The 23806-nt window shown below is 41.3% G+C and overlaps 1 protein-coding gene across 5 annotated transcripts in view; it reads right to left on the bottom strand.

The window, feature by feature from the left end:
• Positions 1-3470: 3470 nt before the first annotated feature.
• The window catches only part of LOC135707911 (multiple coagulation factor deficiency protein 2 homolog), a 36813-nt gene continuing 16477 nt past the window's right edge, over positions 3471-23806 (bottom strand). For 2 of the 5 annotated variants that reach the window (XM_065229824.1, XM_065229829.1), the window contains one exon: positions 4410-4662. In XM_065229824.1, the coding sequence (XP_065085896.1) occupies positions 4460-4662 (203 nt within the window). In that variant the 3' untranslated portion in view covers positions 4410-4459. Of the gene's footprint in view, positions 3938-4007; positions 4289-4409; positions 4663-18592; positions 19385-23806 lie in introns of those variants that run through there. The other 3 variants (XM_065229825.1, XM_065229828.1, XM_065229826.1) reach the window with 3 other exon arrangements.

The raw sequence follows: 23806 nt of genomic DNA, 5'->3' as shown, positions 1-23806 counted from the left end.
TAATTACGATCAATGAATTGAATACTTTGCATTATTTAACCAATTAAAAATATTTGATTTTTCGGTCCGGTAATCGAATAATAGATCATTCGAATAATAATCGGACATCACTAGATGAATGTGGAATGTAATTTTGACATCCAACGTCAATGTCAAATATAAGGGTTCTGCCAAAGACGATGTTATATAAGAGACGCGCGGAGAGAACAACAGTAAATCTGGTTGCACGGCCAACTAAGTTATTTTTCTGAAAGGTTTGGCAACCCGCAATTTTGTGTTTACTTCAAGTGACTTTTAATTTGAGCGACTGTCGTCTGCTTCAGCATCACGGTAAAATGAATACTTTTTTAACCGTATCGGTAGTATTTGAAGACTCAACTTTTGATAACTCGGAGTGAAAGCAAATATACGATATTGGAGCTAGAGGCGTCTCACTATTGGAATACAGATTCAATATGCATTTAATTTAAAAAAAAATGCTCTTAATTTCCATCGTTTGCATCAACCATGGGATGTGAACATCAAAACAAAGCATGCGCTTTTTTGGTAACACCTCAAAATGCATCGATGCGAAGATAAACAAACACAACAAGAAAATAAAACTCGTCGCTCTGCACGATTTCGGTGGAATAGAGAATTCACGAGAAATTCCCTGCAACCTCCTCCGGTAGCAACGAAAATCTCCAACGAAATCCTGCAGAAGCTCCCTCCAGAACTTACACTGTCAACATCGAAATCACGCAAAACCTGCTCCGCCGAGAACGCGGGAAAACTCCGTCGAAATTCCGTAGAACCTCCGTAGGCATCATCGAAAATCTCCACCGGAAACATTCGGGAGCTCCTCCACCGATAACACGAGATAATACCGTAGAGATTTCCTGAAACTTCCGTTGGCAGCACCAAAAATCCCCACCGCGAATGCGAGAAAATTCCGTTTAAATTGGTACCTCCGCTGTCAGAATCGGAAACATCCACCAACGTTGTGTAGAACCTCCTCCGTTGAGAACGCGAGAAAATGGCATCGAAATTTCGCCTTTTTTTTTTGGTCATATATTATGTATTTTTTATTTATTTATTTATCAACAGGCTCAATGTAGCCCCAATTTAATTCATTTAGTCAAACCGAGTCAAACGTAATCCTGGTGCATGAACCCTTTATCAAGACAAACAAACATCCTAGAACCATCGTTGACAGCATGTAAAATCATTGCCGAAATCATGCAGAACCTCATCCGCCGAGAAGGAAAGGAAAATCCATTGGAATTTCCAAGAACTCCTGCTGGCAGCATCCAAAATCACCGAAATCACGTGGAACCTCGTCCGCCGAGAACGCGAGAAAACGTCGTCGATATTCCCTGGAATATCTGTCAGCAGCATCCAATCTCTTCACTGGTATCGTGCAGTACCTCCTTCGCCGACAATGCGGGGAAACTTCGTCGAAAGTCTTTGGGAACCTCCGTTGGCAGCATCTGAATTTTGGAGGGAAGTTTCGACGGAGTTTTCACCTCGAGTTTGGAGTGTGGATTTGAGCGAACCGAGGCGAACAACAAAACAGGACAAAACTTTTCATGCATGGGTGCATGTATTACATTAAATGCATTTAATTTTTTGATGATACAATAAATACAACTCGAGTGATCTCCCCCTACCATTGGAGGATATATTCTACAGAGCGTTCCAAAAAATTATTCAATCTGCGATTGTTGCTTCCTATCATGTATGAGTAAAATCTCTCTTTTGAAGTCTTTCACAAATTTTACTATCTTAAAATATTACACCGGAAACGCCTTGATCTTTGTTACAGAGCCTGTGTAGATGTATTTTGTTGTGCTGGAGCAAATATTTTGTGAGAACATAACGAGAATACAGCTGGTGAATAACAATAATAATCCCTGTCCAATTTCACTTTTCATACGCAAACTTAACTATAATTATCTAAAGCTGAACAGTTAACCAACGTCTGGCTGAAAATCTCCTTAATAAAGACAACCAACCTCAGCAATTAAATTCAACCCCAATCTCAATACTTCCCACGCTTTTCTTCGTGAAGCGCTCGTGTTTATTTACATTGCTCGATTGGAACCGCGTTTGACGGTTCGATTGGAACTTCTGGCTTCAGTCTTCGCGCGTCTCTTATTTAGGCTCTGAACCATTTGGTGGATTATTTTAACTTTTGGTTAAAATTTGACAGATGAAAAGTTATCGATTAACCCTGCTATCCGAGAGTGGTTACTTCTGACAGACAAAAAGATAAATTTTGACAACCTTGGCTAAATTCTTCTCGAAAACCGGTCGATCGACAGCACAGGGATTTTCGAACATAGAAAATAACTTTCGAAATGTCATTTTTAACCACGAGTTAAACTTAACTCGGCAAATGGTTCAAAGCCTTAACATCGTCTCTGGGTTTTGTCATTCATAATGAGTCAATTTGAAAGGGTCCAGTGGTGATTGCAGATGACGAACCCGTGGTAACTGAAAAAAATAATCGAGTGCTGACCGATGTGAGCTATAGTCGCAAAACCAATTGACCACTTTGTCAAGCAGTTTTGGCGTGACTTTCTACCAGCGATTCCACAAAACTGGGCCAACTAATTTCTATTTTTTTATGAAACGCACAAATGTTGGCTACTTTTCTCGTGGTTCTAGAAGAAAAAATCTCTAAATAATGTTTTATTTCAAAGTTCGAGTGGTAGTAAACGTCATTTTAACTGCTCGAATGAAGTGGTTAATTAACCACTTCATTCGAGCAGTTAAAATTACATTTACTACCACTCGATCTTTGAAATAAAACATTATTTTTAGATTTTTTCTTCTAGAACCTCGAGAAAAGTAACCAACATTTGTGTGTTTCATAAAAAATAGAAATTAGTTGGTCCAGTTTTGTGAAATCGCTGGTAGAAAGTCAAGCCAAAACTGCTTGACAAAGTGGTCAATTCAATATATTGTAGATCAACAATTGAAAATGTATTATCAACTTATATAAACACCTCGCCAACCGAACGCAAATTAACAGCATCGCCGGATAGGGGAAACTTTCTCCAACCCGAAGATGATGTTAATTTCCGTAGACGCCACTAGAAAAAAAAAAAGATTTCCGAAGATTCCGAGATTCAATCCGCCAGACTATAAAAGATAGCGATTATAATGTGAACACGCAACAGCACATTTTTCTTTTCTGATGCACTGATAAATCGGCATATCTGACAACTCTGCCGCCACCACCTTTGAAGCTGATGTTTGCTCGCCCACTTCGCTCTCGCTCTCTCTCCGTCTCCGTATTTTCCATTAGGGATGTTTTGGCTGGGATGGGAGAGGGGTGAATTTGAGCATAGATTTTCCCTCGAATTTCCCACATGCCGTGCGGCAGTGCTCCCATGTATGTGGATTTATTTGTTTTAATAAAATGAAAATTATTTTTGAAAAATGTTCGCAGTGGACATTTCTTTTCATCAAAGCTAACTTCGGTTTGGTGTGATTGTCGTTTATTACCCTAAAGTGGAGACGTTTACTCGCTTCCCATTATCACTTGCAACGTGATGTCCGTAGTTTCGAGAACAGACAAAAAATAACAAAACACGCGATCATTAAACTTAAAAAAAATGCAGCACCCCGGACAGAAACTAAAAATTAAGGAATTTGTAATCAGCCTTCTCCTCTAGCCTGTCCTCTTCTGTCGGCGCTCCGCTTGTTTCAGCACCCAAAACAACTCATTTACCTTAACAAGGCTAGTTGAGCACTTAGTCGGCATTTTTCGCCGATTCCGATGCCTCCGCCTGCCGATACTCGGTATAGGAAATGAACCCATCCTGGTCCTTGTCCATCATGTCCAAAATGGGATCGATCAACGACTGGAGCGTCTCGTCGTCCTGCGGATGGGAATCGGTCTCGCGTTCCGTCGTCGGCTCCGCCGGGTGATCGTCGTCTACCTTGGTGTCTGTAAAAAAAAACGACGACAGAGAAAAACGTACCCATTGGGGTCCCAAGGTGTTACAAAACATTCGCCAATGGCCAGTAGATAAAAACAAGCTAGTGTAATCGGTTCCCGTTTAGTAAAGTGGTTTATTTTTTTCCCATCATGCAGGTTAGTGAAGAAAGAATCAAAGCGGTGCCAATTGGTCCCCGTAGCAGCAATTGCGTTATTTTCCGGATTCGGACTGTCTATATTCGCGCCAATTGATGAACCCGTCCTGATTCGTGTCCATATTGGTCATGACGGCTTCCACAATGGTCGTCAGCTGTTCATCGCTGTAGATTTCCACCGGATGTTCTTCCTCTTTGTCGCCAACTGGGTGATCGAAGGTTGAAATTTGCGGTGCAAGGTTAGTACAGAAACGATAGGTTAGAAAATATGAGTATCAATACCCTTTCACCAGAATTAGTTTCTTTTTATTTGGCAAACATTGATCTTTTTACAAAATTTACAAGGTTATCGTGCGCATATTGGGAAGCACTACTTTCAAGGGCGACCCTTCGGGTAGTCATCGCGGCGATTCTCCTCTACCCCGGACCTTCGATACTCCACGTAGTCTACGAATCCGTCCCCGTCGAAGTCCATCATCCGCATTACGGAGTCGACAATGTTTTCCAACTGATCGTCGGTGTAGATGGTCTTTTCCGCCAATTTCGGATGCTTTTCGGCTTGCTTGTGCTTTTCTTCGTCTGTTTCGGTTAGTTATGGGGTAAGAATGAATGTTTTGATTTCAGCGTTATTTCACAGATGGCGAATGGGATGAAGCGAAGCGTATGGTTATATGATGACCGTGGGTCCCGGGTAATATGGTCGCTTCTATTCTAATGTTCAAACTAGAAATTACTAAGTTTGTTTAGAGTCTTGTTGGCAACATATAAAAACTAGTATTTTTTCTAAGGATATTGCTTGACCATTTTTAGGAATATTCCAGAAGATCAGCCTGTGGAATTCACGGCAATGCTTAAATTTTGGGTACACCAGAATACATGAGAACTGAAGATAATCCACGATCATGTTTGAGAATTGAAGATACAACCGAAGACAATATATCAAGAAGACTGGCCACTTTGCCAGAATCCAAGCGACAAATACAGCAGCGCTGCGCTTGAGCGTAGGTGGAAGCAACGCACTGAAAAATGAGCAAATACATACTCGTTTCTTCTGGGATTGGAATCATCGCTATAAAATTAATTCTAAGCTTTCACTTTTGAGTGGCAGATGACGCAATTGTGCCTGTCTCAAAGCGAACGTATGGGAAGAAGAGTGAGTTGCCAGTCTTCGATGAAATCGTAAATTTTTTAGTAACTAGAATTTCTAGGAAGATCCAGAGCATCATAAACGTTGAAAATTATAGAAACTTTTGGAGCCTACTTTATGATCAGTGTACTTTGGACCTCTCTGAAGGATTTCGGAAATTATTGTAGTTTTTAATATCTCTCTCTTGGAGTCCCAGCAGTTTTAGAAGTTGTTGGTTATGGTAGACAGGATTTAGTATGACATACTAGTGGGGTTTCTGGAGCTCTGGTGCAACATTCTCCGGAGATTTAACGCACTATAAATAGCCCCAAGAATGGCGAATATCTTTAAGTTAATCGAGTTTCTAGGTTTCTGAAATTCCGGTAGCTCCGGGATTTTCCAAAGTTTCAGGAGTCTTCGAAAAGTAAGATGGACGAATCTTCCATTCACCTTTCAATATTCATAGAACTCAATGACCTACGAGTTTTTCCTGCAACAAATTTTCTCCCTTAAATTAGCTGAGTAAGTTAGATGAGATCTTTTGATAGTTATAAGAATCTAGAAATAAAAATCTACTAGAATCATTTTCAAAACTGTGTTAACATTTACTTCTAAATATTATTTTTATTCATAATATCAACCACAAACTTGCTGAAATATAAATTTTTAATAGCTGGTATGACCACTTGAATAGCGATGGTTGTCTGCGCCCTTGGAAATCTATGAAAATGACGCCCCTTTCCTAGTTTATTAAACAATTTTTGGATTTTTAATATTTATTTGCGCCTGACATTTTTCTGTTAGCTTGGTTCGGGATATCAATATTTTGTAATACTGTTTTCAAAATTGTAGTTTTCCTCAGAATTCTGGTGGAAACCATCAAATTTAAATACCCATTGAATTGGGTTTTTAATTTTGAAAAATAAATATGAAAATGAATACTTTTTTCTGAGCACAACGATATTTTTTTCGATCCCATTTACATCCAACTCGATTTTTAAATCAAGATTTAAAGCAAGATTTTCAATTCACTGTTTGACACAAAACTAACAAATTGACAGCTCGCTCCCATACAAAGTACCACCGAGGTGCGCTAAGATGATGATTTTTCCTAATGTAATCACACTTACTCAAATAGTTTCAAAATTGATGAAGTTTTGCATCTCGGTTCCGTTTTTTAAAGGGTGATACGGTTAAAATTTGGTCAAGGGAAAACGCGTGTAAATCGGTGAAATCGTTTATTTAAAAATCAAATTAAATTTCTTTTTCAAGTTCAATTAGTATAAAATTCAGGAAAAATATTCAGTTAGGCTTCCGCTTTTCCAAATCCGAATTGCCGGGCCTTACGCTTGACCCCTGCCATCAGATTTTGTACAGCCACCTTGTCTACCTTCTTCGCCGCAGAAAGCCAGTTTGCCTTGAACTGCTGCTCGCCCTTAGCAGTTTTTTTGGTCTTCTTTAGGTTCCGCTTGACAATAGCCCAGTATTTCTCAATTGGGCGGAGCTCTGGCGTGATGGGAGGGTTCTTGTCCTTGGGAACCACCTGCACGTTGTTGACGGCGTACCACTCCATGGCCTTTTTACCGTAATGGCAAGATGCCAAATCCGGCCAAAACAGTACGGAACAACCGTGTTTCTTCAGGAAAGGCAGCAGACGTTTATTCAAACACTCTTTCACGTAAATTTCTTGGTTGACAGTCCCGGAAGCTATGAAAATGCTGCTTTTCAAGCCACAGGTACAGATGGCTTGCCAAACCAGATATTTCTTTGCGAACTTTGACAGTTTCATGTGCTTGAAAACATCTGCTACCTTTCCCCTTCATTTTGCCGTATAAAACTCCTGTCCCGGAAGCTGCTTGTAGTCGGCTTTGACGTAGGTTTCGTCGTCCATTACCACGCAGTCAAACTTCGTCAGCATCGTCGTGTACAGCCTCCGGGATCGCGCTTTGGCCGTCGTATTTTGTTTATCATCGCGATTTGAAGTCACTACCTTCTTGTAAGTCGATAGTCCGGCTCGTTTTTTGGCTCGATGCACGGTTGTAGACGATACACCCAGCTTATTTGCGGCATCTCGGAGAGAGAGGTTAGGGTTTCGCTTGAAACTACCGGCAACTCTCTTTGTCGTCTCAGCGGCTTCCGGTTTTCGATTTCCCCCCGATCCAGACTTCCAGGCTGTCGACAAACGTTCCCCAAACACTTTAATTACATTTGAAACGGTTGATTTGGCAACTTTTAGCGATTTTGCCAACTTTGCGTGCGAGTAGCTCGGATTTTTGCGATGCGCGAGCAAAATTTTGATACGCTGCTCTTCTTGCTTGGACGGCATTTTGACAACTGAAGAGTGAATTCCAAAATCAAAATAGGAGCAACATTCTACACACACACACCTTCAAAATGAGGGGTGTTCAGGTTTTTTAAATGCAAAATTGAAAGAAATACGTCAAGTTGATATTGACCAAATTTTGACCGTATCACTCTTTAACCTGCGTGTTACAATTAATCCCGCTTTGTGTAGTTTTGCCGCCGAGTGTAATTTAGCCGTGTTTCACACGAGCGTGTGCCGTGTTTGTTATGTTTTGTTTTTGTTGTCATTTCAAGGCCGGCACGTCTTTTTATTTAGATTTTTATGTTGTTAGTTTAGTTAGCTAAGGATAAAATTATCGTTTCGTGTTGTCTCGCGTATTCAATAAAGTTAGGTTCTGTTTCTCCTCCCGCTGCAAAAGAAGACGAAAACGTAATCAACACAATAGTCGAGCGCAGTACAGGAGCGATGGCGGTTTTGTTTTTGGGATTGTAACGTTGTGAACTGGAGAGAAGTATCCGAGCCACGGTGAAGTGAACGCGTGTTTTAAATTCGGAGACAAATTACCCCGTTTCAGCCCGAAATCGTCCCACGCCAGCTGGGAAATCGACTCTCAGCCGTGTCGCGAATGACCATAAACCAACTATGCTACCGAGCATCCGAAATCGGTTCGATAAGCGGTTCGTAATCCAAGCATGCTTACAGGGAGTTCAGCAGTCCAATGCTTTTGACCCACTGCCATTATGGACGCCTTGAGTGTTCGGTGAAATCGCTACACCGAACCATTTGACGGAGGATGGTAAGCTGACGTTCGAATATGTTTGGTTCCTATCGATCTTGCTAGATTCACGAAAAAGGTCCGACTCGAATTGCCTTCCCTGGTCTGCCGATACAGTCTCAGGTATTCCGAACCGTGCAATCCACGTATCGACAAATGCGCAACAACGCTGGCAGGATAAACAGCCCTGGACGAATTACTTGATGTCCTTGTAATTTTTTTCTCCAAACAAATCGATCAACAACCAAATGACGAATAGAGCGAACTCCTGGATGTGCTAATTAATGGATCTGTTTCAGCACTGCCTGGCGATGTTGTAGAGGAATGTACGGTCTTACATTATTTTGTGAAACGTCGCAATACAACGGTGCAGATGCCATGGAGGTCTTCCGAGGTTTCAGTTTCAGTGAGCTTGACGTTAATAGAAGATGCTTCAATTCAACGTCCACCTGTTGGTCTTAGGGGATCGTTTCGTAACAATTCCCATAGGAACAGTGATAGCTTCGATTCTTGACAGTGCACCCGCAACAACACATTAGATTCACCACTGATATGACGGATATAGCTGGTGAATAATTATTGGGATTTATATTGTAGATATCGTCCGTCGTGTGGCAATCTGGAATTTTGACATGAAGTTAACGCTGTTGTGAGTGGCTTGTGATCGGTGAATATAATGAATTTCCTTCCTACAAGCAAGTGACGGAAGTACTCTACGGGCATTTTCGTCGCAGTAAATTCCCTACCAAACGTGGAGTAAAAGCCCAATGGCTTCCAACGTCCTTCGTCAAACTGATGGAGAACTGCACCGGCTGCTGTGTTAGACGCGTCGATGAGCAAACTTAGCGGTTTTGAAGCACCGGAAATACAGCAATGTGGCTTTCGCTAACGATGTTTTGCATTCCTGAAACACAGTTTCTGTCCATGATAGTTTCCTGGAATCGTTTTTCTGTCAGTTTCAGTGGCATGAGGAATGACTCTTGGTAACATTTATCATAAGTTCGTAAGATCTAAGTCGCTCGAACACTGCTCGTACGTGCAGATAATGCTCCTCCTCCGTCGACGAAGCTATGCAGATGTCGTCCACAGGCCCTTTCGTTTGAATGTAGTGGGTGACATCATGCTCGATCGCTGTTCTAATGGTTGTTGGAAACGTAACTTCTAGAAATTCAGTCAATAATTCCTGGAAAGGATGATCTAGGGCTACCACGATTATGCTGTTAACAGTTGTGTCTATCTCCGTCCGTCAATCAACCATCGGTGTTTAAGATCCGGAGCCGATTGCAGGCGTCCACTAGCAATAACGGTACGATGAGTAATAGGACGAGAGACGATCGCTGCGTGCTCTCGTAATCTGCCGTCACATTTGCTGAGGAGTGCGCAGGGTTATATTCGTAGTAAGTAGTGAGCGGCTAGCATCTGTATGCGGGGAGTATTCAATACCGCACACGTACGACGCTAGGAAATCAGCTCCAATAATCGCAACACCTACATCACCAATCAGATCAGAAGCTGAGAGAATCGAAACATCCGGGCCGGTGTCGATAAGAAACTTTGTGTTGTTGGTACGATCGAATATCAAAATACGGTGTCTTTCCGGAGCGTCGTCCACCCCCGCCGATTCGGGTGAACGGGAGTTTAGTTTTTTTGTGTTGCTAAGGCTGTGGATCATTTGCCGAGTTAAATTTAACTCGTGGTTAAAAGTGACATTTCGAAAGTTATTTTCCATGTTCGAAAATCCATGTGTTATCGATTGACCGATTTTCGTGTAAAACTCAGCCATGGTTGTCAAAATCTAACTTCTTGTCTGTCAGAAATAACCACCCTCGGATAGCAGGGTTAATCTAGAAACACTGGAACAAGAGACCAGCGGAGAAAAAAAAACATGAATTTGGCAACAGGATATACATCAAAGCAATCCTGGCATCACTTGCATTTTTAACTGCTTGCGAGTGACTTCGCCAATGCACCGACGAGCGAGTTCATGAGTGATTTTTAAACGATGTTAATACTCCTCCCTAATTGAAGCAAACCATTTGTAAACATTGCAGATTGGAACCGCTTTTTAAAAGTTCGATTGGAATCATAACAGTGTCTTGGCTGGTCTCTTATTCCAGTGTTTCTAGGTTAAACGATAATTTTCCATCTGTCAAATTTTAACCAAAAGTTAAAAAAAAAACCGCCAAATGGTTCAGAGCCTAAACTGGCACGAGTCTCGACACTTGAGAGCGCGACCACCGAATTTGCGATGAAACCAGCATATTTCCGAATCGCTTGCATTTCGGCTCGAACGTGACGCCTAACGACTACGAGATGAGCGGTCTGCTTTGATGTGCCTGATTTCGGTAGTGAAAGCCGCGATTTGGCCTCGCAATTCTTCCATCTCGTTGTTTCCAGCAGGCATCAATACAGCTGCGACGGGGGAAAACTAAGATTCCATCATTTTGTCGGCCATTTCCGCCATCTTATCGATAGTTGCGTCAGCGATGATGAGAATGGCTTTAACGTTTGATGGCGTTCTTTGAAGGAACAACATTTTCAAGAGCTCATTGGTTAAGTTTAATCCTGCTGCCAACTCTTGCATTTTCGCGAGCATATGTGTTCACCGCATATCATCAAGTCGCAGGAACTCAGTAAACGTTCCAATCTCCCTTCTGCAGACAATTTAAAACGCTAGATCAAACGATTCTTTACCGCACTAATTGCCAGAGGTGGCGGGGGAGATACCCCTCACCATCCCTCTCCAACAGGGGAGTTTGGAAAAGGAATTTTTTCCTTGATTTGTTTTCCATCGATCTTGTTTTCCGTGCTGAGCACCAATGCTACCGACACCAGGAAGGCAGCTCCCACACCTGGACCCTACCTATCGACCCATCAACTCATGAACCGGGGACCAACGGCTTTACTTCCCTTCCGATGGAAGGCGTGATCAGAGATGTGATGCCTCAGAACATCCCGGCGGCGCCGACTGGGATTGAACCCAGGCCTACCGATTCGTGCCTTCCTCAAAATTGATATTTGCTCGCTTTCTACCCTCTATATACAATTTTCACACTACCGTACTCTAACCTAGGGGTATTCAACTCTGCACACATTAATTCGTACCGAGTAATTGAGTTGCACCGAAAGCCATGCCAAGCGCTGTGCCGAACGAATCAAAGTATGCCTATCAAGGCGTCAATATTTCATGAGTTTGGCCACCCTCAAAGTTATGACTTTTGTGATTGTGTTTACATTCTCACTTTCTCTGATGGAAGGGATGGCAAGCATTCAGTTTCATTCTCATTAGAGCGTTAGCGGGTCAAGAGGTGGAAGAGGAACTGGAAACCATCAAACCAATACGGTGTTCAAGCAAATTCCACAAGATTTCTTGCAGGTGTACAGAAACAAAGGAGAAACCCGATCGATGAAGAATGAAATTCCTCTCCGACTAAAGTAAATCCAGAACTGGAACGAGCGATAGTGCAATCTCACGCTAGGAACAACATCGTCGAACCAGTTTTAAATCATCTGATCGACTCAGAAGTGCGTGTCCTCAAAGATATAACCCAAGCCTACCGTATTGCTGATTACCACCTCCGAGTTACACACCACCAAGCCTACCAAGCTACGATCTGATGCAGTTCCGAAATGTACCACCGATAAAAACTATCAAACATCTCCCAATGAACATCTGTATTGCTTCGAAAATAGCATTGTCGGCCACCGAAAACTTCAGCGGAAGCGCTTTATCCGGCGCCTGTACCGTATGCGTGATAATGTTTGCACCATTAAGCAATGCCAAAATTAAAAAAAATCTCAAAAATTTCGTTTCTGAGTTTTTTTTTTATTTATTCGAAGGGGGGATGTTTCTCAGAGTCTTAAACTATGTTAATCATCGATCGAGTTTCCACTTGCTGCAATTACGGCCTCCACACGCTTCCGGAATGCACGACAGGTTCTAATAATGTAGTCTGGATCCATTTCTCTCCAGGTACGGTTCAATGTTTGTCTGAGGCTTGCTGTACTCGGGTAGCGTTTAGAACAGGCCTTGGCCTTCATGACGCGCCATATTGAGTAATCCAGCGGATTAAGATCGGGGCTGGATGGCGGCCACATATCCTTCGCTTAGAACGGAAGATGTTCCTGCAACCACTTCTGACTGCGGTTCGAGGTGTGGCACGGAGTCCCATCTTGTTGAAATACAACATTTGACTTCGGACCGTACTGTTCTTTGATCCACGGAAGAACATACTTAGCATAGCAGGATGCTTGGTCAGATACACGTTCTTGTGCTCGTTGGCCACGTCTTCTACCGGAAGAGAACTAATATACCGGTCGGTTCTGGAATTTGATACGGGATCGACGGTAATCATGCTCTCGTCGGTCAACAGGATTACCGGATTTTTTTCGCTTAAGGAAGTTCAAGATTTTCTTGCATCGTTCGACTCGTAGCTCCCGGATGCGGTTGGTAATCATGTGACTTTTTTTTCCGAGCCCTCGACATCGCCATGCAATCTTCCTTTACGATCTTCTGTGCCTTAAAGTCACTGATCCTGTGTTCCTTTGCCATTCTCCTTATTGAACGTACTGGATTCACCCGAATCTTCCTTTTGATAGCAGCGATAACCGTCGGAACCCGAGCTGACCTCGGACGACCTGTGGCCACCTTCGCGGATAGTTGTTCTTTTTTTTTCTCGGTTTAAAACCTTTTTGACGGTCCACAGGCCATTGAAACGTCAAATCACGAATACGCTGCCACTTCGTCATGGTGCAACTGTCAAACTAAGTAAATCATTTTCTTTTATACACAGCGTGCTACGGTATGAGCTATAGGTTATGTGCATGCAAAGAAAACCAAGGCATTGTATGCACAGGTGAAACGGGAACCTCATTTGTACGATGGTGCAAACATTATCACGCATACGGTAGGTCTTTAGAGAACTCGCGCAGATTCCGCCCAATCCACTCAGCTCCACACAGATGACAGGCGTGGGCGGTTCTTGATTCAACAGCTTATAGCATTCTATGGTCATCCCTATAAAGTCCTGTGGTCATGCCATCGAAGTCCATGCCAATTGAGACTAATGACTGACAAGAATATCCGAGGAAAAACACAGGAGAAAATGTGAAAATGTCCGTCCCGAAGATACTCGACAAGACCGTGATTCAAATCTGATCGCCACCCCCTATGATAAGCTTGTTTTCTTCTTCATTGTCCATTCTGCATAGTAAAATGCATAGCATTATTAAATCGCAGAAGATCCTGCTCTGATCCCTCGTACGCTTCGTATAAAATGCTAAGTTCAAAAATAAGAACTGTATTCTGGAATAACGCCTCCATGGGTGACCATGTGGGTGAGAATGTGAGCAGCGTTGGGAAAGTTTGCGATATTTCACGAAGTTCATCGAGGAAATGTGAGGATTCTTCAAGCTTGATGCTCATAGTTCTGTCGTAGTTCTTTTCGTACGAATAACAGCATAGCGTAGGTGTTCCACCATCCCCGTCGTATTGTTGGGATCAATTTGCTTAATATTGATGAAATTGTTGGTGTAGCCTTTCGAATTTATCACCACAGGCAACCGTCGAGCATTTTTCACAATTATTCCATCATCGAAATCGAATCGTCTTTAGAGGTAACCCATGTCAGTCGTCTTGACTGCCGTACCGACAAGAACCGGCCATGGTGTAGATGAACTCGACTGAAGTGAGGCCCAAATAGAAGCTGTTCTAGATAAAAACTACAAGGGACAGCCCTACGGGGTTGTACGCAATGGTGACGTAGGACTACGTGGACTTATATAATAAATCTTATTTGTTAACTGTAGCAGGAGCTTGTGTTTTGTGTAGGAATTGTAATTTGAGCGTGGTTCTCTCTGTTTATACTCTTTAGTATGACGCGCTTGACATAGATGGCCCATAATGACTCACGAAGAGCTACTGATTCCGATCAATAGCTGTGCGGCTTCTTCCTCCTTCTATGGATGCTCATGTCGGCTGCAGCTCGCTGCTTGCAGGCAGCCTTTCGTTGTGTACTGGAGAACACCACCACTCACCACGCGGTGATTGAATAAACACCGTTTGGTCAGACCGGATGGAATTCAACTTTGAAATCTGTGTTAGGGAAATCGCTTTTCGCAGGCAATCGGCGATAATTTTCATTCGTGTAATCTTCAATAGTGAAATTTTGAAAAATGATAAAGTCTTAAATTTAACGGATGCGTCGAAATATTTCTGATCGATTGGTGATAAAATTATTGAAATTGGTCCAGGGGCAGCTGAGTTATTAACGTTCAAAATCTTTCATAACTTTGTTACATGTTCCATTTTCGGTTTTCACAAAGTGTACCCCCATATAGAAATCACAGACGTAGTCCTACGTCAAAACACGATCCGCTGAAATTTGTGCTGCGATTAGGAAGAGACGGACTTAGTTTTGCTAGGTTTGAAGAGATTCACGATTCAGACAATACTTACAGAATTTTTCGAAAGATCCTCAACCAGGCATACTAAAAGTACCGCTTCATGACAGTATTCCAACGGCTGTCGCTTTCTTTTTCCTACGACAGCCTTGAGATTGAGCTATAAGCGACAGCCCACAGTGAGGCTGTTATACGACATGCAACGTTGCCGTCTTGTGCAGTACACGACAGCTCGTTCTTAGTCATGTATTTTGTTCGTTCGGCTATGACAGCCTCGGATGGTCATTCGTAACGTTCCTCGTACATACAACAAGCAGTCCGTCAAACTGCTGATTCGTTGCTACTGGCTTTGAAATTTTGTTTGTATGTCGTAAGACTGCTACTACACTACCAGTGTGGCGCCGGAGCTCGTTCGGTTGCTATCACGTTCGTGCTGCCCATTGCAAAATTTTCATCCGATATTTTTTTAAAAACGCACGGTCTCCGGTGAAAAATATAAGCCTACCCGACACCAACCTGACTTCTACCAAACCCCAACCCGATGTTGGCCCGACATTGACCCGACATAAACACATAATTGACCCGACATCGACCCGACATTTGGCCGACGTCGACCGTAAATTGACCTTACATTGATCCGACATCGGGCCGACATATCTGTTCGGGATCATTCTTCTGGGTTTCTTCCATACTCTACTGCCGTATATCAATTGTATATAATGTCTCGTGACAGCCTTTTCGTGACAGCCACTTGGGTAAGCTGAGGGATGTCGTCGGTTTGTGAAGGCTGTTATGACGACAGAAACATTGAGAACCTGGTCATAAAGGAATTTATAAATACAGCCCATTCGGTTCACTACGTTCCAAGCACGATGATTTTAGCAAAGCGGGTATAGATGCGACTGTTCTAATACAGCTTTCATTCGTTGGTGCATGCGCTGTTGCCAATACACTTCGAATTCAGATCTGAACGTACACTCCAAAAAATATGCACGTCCGATCTACGTGAAAACATAGGTAGCTTTCGTCCATACTACTTTTCACGTAACATTTACGTTAATGTCATGTAGCCAAAAATATTCCCATTTAGTGGTCAACGTGAACAGTAAGGTAAATTTTACGTGATTTCCACTTAACTTGGAATAGATTTTCACGCAATGTTTACGTGGTTTTTAAATAATATTTACTGACATTTATTGTTCATATTACGTTTACGTTCCGTGATTTTTACTAATATTGAAATGGATTTTCATGGAATGTTTACGTGATCTTGAAGCAACGTTTACAGGATCTAAAAATACCAAGGAAATAATATTTAAACATTTTTAGATTTTTTTTAATTAAACGTCAATCATTTCTCTATTGCTATTCAAAAATTAACAATGAACATTTCGTTGCCTCAAATCTTTGATCAGGACCATTCTGATGCAATATCTGTTTGTGCTGTCTTATTCAGAGTTATGATATTGATTCCAGCCTCTGAAATCTAGCTAAATTCAATTATTTGCGCGGTCTTCGAATGATGTAAAATAGTATAAAAACACCTTCTAGTTTATGCAGTGTTAGTGTTAGGAAATCCAAAACTGAGAGCAACTCTTCCTCTAATGAAGTCGACGCCATATTGAATAACTTTTTCATACATGTAAATCACGTAAACCCATTTCACGTAAGCACTTTCATCATCAGCTCCAGTGAACATTACATGATATGTTTGTCAATTTCACTACCATCATGTAAAAATGGAAGTTGAAGTAATCGAAATGGCTACTTGATTTATCACGTAGGTTGAACGTGTATACTTTGTAGAGTTAACATGCTTATCACATTCTTTTTACGTGAAATTCCCGTAGTATCAACCGACATGAAAAGCACGTAAATTTCATCAAAATTCCATTTGACATTGATCTGCGGCACGTGAAAATGATTGAAGTGGGGTGTTTAAGGGATTACGTGATTTTTCACGTAGCATCAACGTGAAGATTTTTTGGAGTGTACGGTAGCAAGCGGTAGTAAAGCACACAAAGCAACAGTCAATTCAGGTATAAACCAACTGTCGCGAGGAGGCTGTACTTTTTGGAAGCCTGTCCTCAACACCGGTGGGTACACGTTTGTTGTTTTTAAATTCTTGATTGAATTCTTGTATCACCAGTTTTATGATCCTAGGTTGTAAAGTAAACCTTAGCAACGATTGGCAAAATGTCAACACTCAACAGTGATGCCGTTTTATATTATATTGTTTGTGTCCTACTTATCAAAGTGTGCCTTAAACGCTGTCCAGACTGGAGAGTTATAACATGTTATAACGGTTGTCAAATAATTGCAACACAGAAACCACTATCAAGATAGCGCTATAACATGTTATAACTCTGTAGTCTGAACGTACTATTAATGTGTCCATGCTGTGTTTCGGGACAGTGTGCAGAGTTGATTGTCCCTTGAAGGAACAACTTTGTAGAAGACACTTTTTCTATTATTTCAATTGCAGACTCAAAAATACATCTTTCCTGGGTAAATTCCCATTCTGGACCATTGTGTGTGTATTAGCATAGAGGTAACTCTAAGACCAGAAGGTCCCAAAGAAACGTGCTCAACTTTTTGGCTCAGCTCTGGTATTATCTTCGGTCCCAAGCTAATCAACGAACCCCTCATTATATAGTGTAGTGCTAGAATTTTGACTAGAATGGGGTATGCTTATAGATGTACTTGGGACCAATAGGCTAGTCAAGTAGTGAGCCAATTTAAAATCTTTAGTTTTCACCGGTTGGTATTAGGCTGTTTTATCGCTTAGCTCAGTTGGAAAAGGTGTAGCTTCGGGTGCCAATGAATGTATGGGGAAAAAGTGACCCTCGAATTTCCAAAACCGACCATGTGCAAAACGTTTATTTTCCAGAAAAAAAAAGACCCTTGGCAAAATTTTGGCTCGGCCGGCGCCGGTGGTGTAGTGGTAAGCGTGACTGCTTTCTAACACCCTGATGGGTCTGGGTTCAATCCCAGCCGAGGTCGGTGGGATTTTTCTGAGGCATATAAAATCTCTGGTCACGTCTTCCTTCGGAATGGAAGTAAAGCCGTTGGTCCCGGCCCATGTGCGTGTTGAATGGGTGCGATATCCTACGCAGGTGTGGAAGCTGCATTCCTGCACATTCGATTGCCGTCAATGGATGGCAATCGATGTCCGTCGGTGATTTGCACTAGATTGCGGAACAGAGACCGACGTTAAATAAAGGAAAGAAAAAAAAAATTGGCTCAATCGGACAAATGATTTAGGGGTGGCACAAAACCGTCATAGTTTCCTTTTAAATCGGAAAATCATCCGTCTTTTCGAATTTTCGTTTGGATGCCAAATGCCTTAAAAATCTATTAAACGTCGAGATCAAAAATTGACTTTCGGGAACTTCGAATTTTGTCGTGAGCTAGAAGCGGGTTACCGAACATTGATGAATCGGCTTCTAAAATTGTTCACACTCATCTCCGAACTACTTGTATATAATTTTAAAGCATCACTATCTTCTAATATGCCATGCCAGACCTTACTGTAGGCGACTGTGTTCGATTCCCGGGTTGGTCTAGGAATTTTTCTGGTTGGATTTTTTTCAACTGGTAGCCGCTTGGAAAGCTCTCAATCAAAAACCGTGGAAGTACTCAAAGGACGCTAAGTTTATAAGTTGAGAGTCGGCGTAAAGTCCCAGCGGGGACGTAATAAAGCCAGCAGAAGGAATGCATATAAAGCGAAAACAGCCATAAAGCAAACCAACGAACGCAGAAACAGATTGCCGGAAGAAGTTTGATAAGTAAAATTATATGCAACTGGAAAATGGAATGAGACGGCTAGTGCTTTAACGAAACGTTTTGCTTCCTAAACTAATTGTCATCCAAACAAAAACAAATCTACTCTAGCTTTCATACGCAATTCACGTAACTCAGTTTTTGTATTTGTAATTTCTACGATTCAATGATTCACCTCACAAAATTGCATATTATCACTTATTTATTTTATTACAAAAATACAGTCCTCACAAAAGTCAAATACTCTCATACGATTTGTTTTTGTTTTATAATTGTCGCGTACCTAGTACAGTTCCTCAGTTTTTTTTAATCACTATAAAATACTACGTTTTGTTTTTGTATGTCACCGGCTTCGTCAGTAAACGGAAACGAAACGAACTTGCTTGGAACGGAAACACATAAAGCAATGAGATTTACTCCTATTACGAGATTGTTTTCAACTCAGTCAGTCCTTGGGGCTGGAGTCAGCGGATTTTGTGCGATTCCCAAGTCGCGGAATGTTCAAAATATTCGAGAAATACTGGACTCAAACTCAAACACCAACGAAAAAAAAAAACGAAATGCTACAATCTTATATGGCTCGGTCTCGGTTGGTTTGTTGGTTGGTTGATTGGTTGGTTGAATGTTAGGTTTTAAGGAAAGCAGAAACGATTCTAGCAGTAAGAGGGGGACGGGGTTGTTGTACGATGCGAATTCACCGAGCCTGGCGGGCGGACCTATTGCTGAGGCGCTTGTTCCTGTGTGGCGGCTTTGTGCTGCGCCCGCACAAACTCCGGATAGTCGATGAACCCGTCCTGGTTGTGATCGTCCGAGCTGAGAATGGGATCGATCAGCGCGGACAGTTCATCGTTGGAGAAGATTTTGTCCTGGTGGCCGGGCTGGCCGGTCTGCTCCTGGTTTTTGCTTTCCTCTGTTATACGGGATTTGGGCAAGATTGACAGGGGAAAGAAAACAAAAGGCGGAAAGCGGAAAATAAGGAAATTAGTTTTCTGAAAATCAGGCAATCGTACGTACATAAGGGTCAGCGAAAACAAAAACTTTCGGGTCAAACTTGTACCGGGATTCCGAATGGCAACTAAACTAAACTCACAGACAACCGCGCAACTAACTACAACCAGATCACAACAGGACCAAACCAATATCAAACAAACTGAAGTATGGATTCTACATACAGACTACTGCCATTGGTAATCCCAATTTCAAATGGGACATGGTGGCAAACAGAGTCCCATTACAGCCAACTTTCGCTCGTTGGGCTAAAACCGTAGTTCACTCAGTGAAAGGCTTTCGTTAGTTGTGCTGAGCTTCTTCTTCTTCTTCTTGTTCGCATATCAAGCTTATTGCTTTGTGCATATTAGCTTATTGCGTGCTCTCAACTTAGTGTTCTAAATGCACTTCCACAGTTATTAATTGAGAGCTTTCGATGCCAATACCAATGCATGAATTTGGATATTGTGTGGCAAGCACAAAGATTCCCTCGACCGGACCGGGAATCGAACCCGCCGCCTCCGGCTTGGTAATACCGTGCCTTTACTGACTAGGTTATGAGGCTCCTGTGCTGAGCTGTCAAGCAGAAAATTGGTTGAGGAGAACACATCTAGATAGAGCTGGAATTAAGGCGTAACAGCCTTTGTAAACAATGACTTCTCTCGTTGATTTCTAGGAATTCAAGGCATGTCTACACAAACCAACATATCTATCGGATAGGAGAAGTCTTCCTCTACTCGATGGTGATGTCGATTTGCCATGGAGAGCCATGGTTTCCGAGAAATCATCGGGAGAAGTCATTGTTTACAAAAGCTGTTACGCCCAAATTCCAGCTCTATCTAGAAATATCCAAATTCTGGATCAACAATAGAAAAGGGCCCATCAGCATTTGTAAACAAACCGTTCCAAAGCCCTTTTCTCACAAATCGAAGGCCGCCCACACAAACAAACACTATCATCGTGTAGGTGAAGTTTCCCCTATCCGATGATGGTGTTGGTTTGCGTGAGTGGTCTTCACTGCTGATTCACAAATGCTGATGGGACCTTTTCTATTGTTGATCCAGAATTGTTCATCCATGACCGCCTCGAAAAGGAATCAGCACTGTCAGAAATGATGTTTGACTTCGATTTAGGTGGGCTACAGCCCAACTAAAACGTAGCCCACTTGAACATAGCCCAACGACCGAAATTTGACAGTATATGAATCGAAATTTCCCAACCCTGTAGGAAAGTTAAGGTGATTCCTTGTACAGTCCACAAATGGCCGCCACGTAGGCTATAAACGCACTTCCACTTCGAAGTTTCAATTATACACATCTCGGAGCATGTGATTCTCTAGCTAATAAATTATCACACTAAAGTTTCATGTTAGATAGCATTTCCAACCAACTCTGAAAATCGCAAACTTCGCGTATGAAGTAACATAAAAACACTTTGAATGTAACAACTCAAGGTGGGAGTAGCCGTCAACAATGCTGATGATGGTACAGCACGCAACAACCACCCTACTGCTTTCTCTTTGAGATGACCACGTTGGTCATAACGAGAGAAACAACACAATAGTTGGGTAAAGAAGAATTCAGTGCCAACATTTCAAAGGGGCGTAATTGCATTTGTAAACAATGGCTTTAGCCGTTGATTTCTCGCAAATAAAAGCTCACTCATGAAAATTGATTGCACCAACAGGTAGATGAATGTTTCTTCTTCCAGCTAGCATTGTTAATTTGGAGGAGTGAGCTTTTATTTGCGAGAAATCGACGGCTAAAGCCTTTGTTTACAAAAGCAATTACGCCCCTTTGAAATGTTGGCACTGAATTGCATTATAACACACCATCGACTGGAAATGCTTTCGGCGACGTGGGGCTTTAGGTAGTGATGAAACGTCGCTACACAGAGAAAAAAAAAATACCCTAATTTTAAGTTCTTTTTACTGAATTTTGGGTGCTTTTGAGTTTTGCATCTCACTCTCACTTTTTGTTGTTGTCAAAAATGGAACGAGAGATTCGACTTTCTCATGACTATCGTTCAATAAGCTACTAGTGAGTATATGAGATATTCTTAAATTTGAGTCAATTGAACTTAATTTTGGGTAGAAAATACTCACCAGGAAGTAGTTATTTTTGCCGTAGTCACATGTAAACTACTATAAGCGGATTACTTAAAATTAGCTTATTGAACGGAACATGGGACATGAGTGAAAAGAACTTAATTTTGGGTAAATTTTCGGTTCCGTGTAGAACTGTAGCCGCAGACAGTAATGAGCAAGGTTGCAAAGACTCATTTCAGCTAAAACAATGTTTTTCTAAATTATGAAATAATTAGATGCCATGATCAAATTTTGAATTGGTAGGATACAAGAAGAGGTTGCAAAGAATGTATTTGGCATATTAAACCTGTTTATTTCACTTCATGAGAGTCACAATCAGCGATTTTTCACAAACTCACTCACTCACTCACTCACTCACTCAGCGATCAGCAAATCGCTGATTGTGACTCATAGAAAGCAAAATTTACAGGTTTTATGTTTCCAACGCATACTTTGTAACCTCTTCTTGTAAGTTACAAGTAAAACATGCCATCATACCATCTTTTGGTTTTATTATTCCGAAAAACATTATTTTAGCTGAAATGAGTCTTTGCAACCTTGGTAATGAGCAAAGGCGGGAGCACACTTTTTGCCTGTAGATTTGAAGACATACTTCAAATGTCCGCGTACATCGTACGGGTTAAGCAAAAGGTGTGCGTTTGACTTTGTACTGTCGCATTAATGGCCCTTCGCTCATTTTCAACTTCTTTTCAATTTTCATACTGCCGTACTCTAACGGAACTATCTACCTACCCTCTTCTAAAGATCATTCTCTAGCTAATAAATTATCACACTAAAGCGCTCTACCGCCGTCTCGCTTACACAATAAAAACGGCAGAACAACATTCGAGTAAAAATAAAATTATCAAATAACTATCATTTGACATGTGTGATTTCGTTCTAATTCCTCAATTTGGTGTAAATTAAACCATTTCTTGTCAGAAATGTTATTACTCACGCATTTCGCGCCAAATCGAATCGAAGCTGGCAGCACCCCCTCAGATTTCAATAAAATTTTCTGGATGTGTAAACTTTGACTAAATAAGCACTTTTGCATACTCAGGACCTCCCTTAGCTCAGTCGGTAAAGGCGCGGCTACAAAGCAAGACCATGCTGGAGGTGGCTGGGTTCGATTCCCGGTCCGGTCTAGGAATTTTTCGGGTTGGAAAATTTCTCGACTTCCCTGGGCATGGAAGTATGATTGGACTTGCCACACAATTATACCAATGCAAAAATGATACAGGCATCGAAAACTCTCAATTAATAACTGTGGAAGTGCATCTAAAACACTAAGTTGAGAGCACGCAATAAGCTAATATGCGATATGCAAAAAGTTTGAGATGCGAAGAAGAAGAAGCATACTCAGTTTTTCCAAAATTTATCTAGACTAACATTTGAGAAGGGCCAAACTTTTTCTGCCGATTTTTTTCAAAAAAATATTATGGAAAAATGACAACTCCAACAAAAATATGTTGTATGGATGACTTTTAGGAAATTAACCAAATTATCGAAAACAAATAGTGAAAAAAATTTCACTTGAGACCTACACTGAAAAAAATTTAAAGTCGATTTAAAAAAAATGGCCATGTTTGATTTGGATGAAAATTTGACTCAAGATAGGTAATTATGTTTACTACCATCCGTACATACATTGCGAGATGGGCACTTTTAAGGAAAAAAAGTTTTTCTTACAAAAACTTTTTCATGTCTGAACTGATTTTTTTTAACGTATCATTTTTACACAAAACTAAACCAGTGAAGCTCATAATCATCTCAGAACCCAATGAAGCTCCATTTGTGATTCAATTTTGTCTAATCAGCAACTAATCACTTGAATTAATCGAGAATTCCATATGAAAGGGCTTATATCATTAGAAAATAATAAATTTGATTATTTTGTCTGCTACTGAGGCAAAATCCGATACTCCTATAGCAACTTAGAATTCTTAGCTCAAATTATCCATAAAGAATTAGGTATGAATAAAATTTAAATTGAGATCTTCTTTCGAATCAACAACGATTTGGGAAGTCAACGTATCGCATCATAATTCTATATGCCCTTCTGTTATGTATACCTAAACCATTAACATTATATACGTCCTTAGGTCCTTTATAAAACGGACATCTACATGTGACGATAGAAAGCTAACGTTTTACCCCAATTTGACGAATTTATTTTCACCGTGTACAAAGGTTTGTTGACAAAACATAGATGTTTTTTGTTTTTGTCAAAACAGTTTGATTTCGGAACATGGGACG

The sequence above is a fragment of the Ochlerotatus camptorhynchus genome, unplaced genomic scaffold (assembly GCF_037179485.1).
Source record: "Ochlerotatus camptorhynchus isolate MF236.1 unplaced genomic scaffold, CSIRO-AGI_Acam_v1.1 ptg000323l, whole genome shotgun sequence".
NCBI lineage: Eukaryota > Metazoa > Arthropoda > Insecta > Diptera > Culicidae > Ochlerotatus > Ochlerotatus camptorhynchus.
This window is presented reverse-complemented; position numbering and strand designations above follow the sequence as displayed.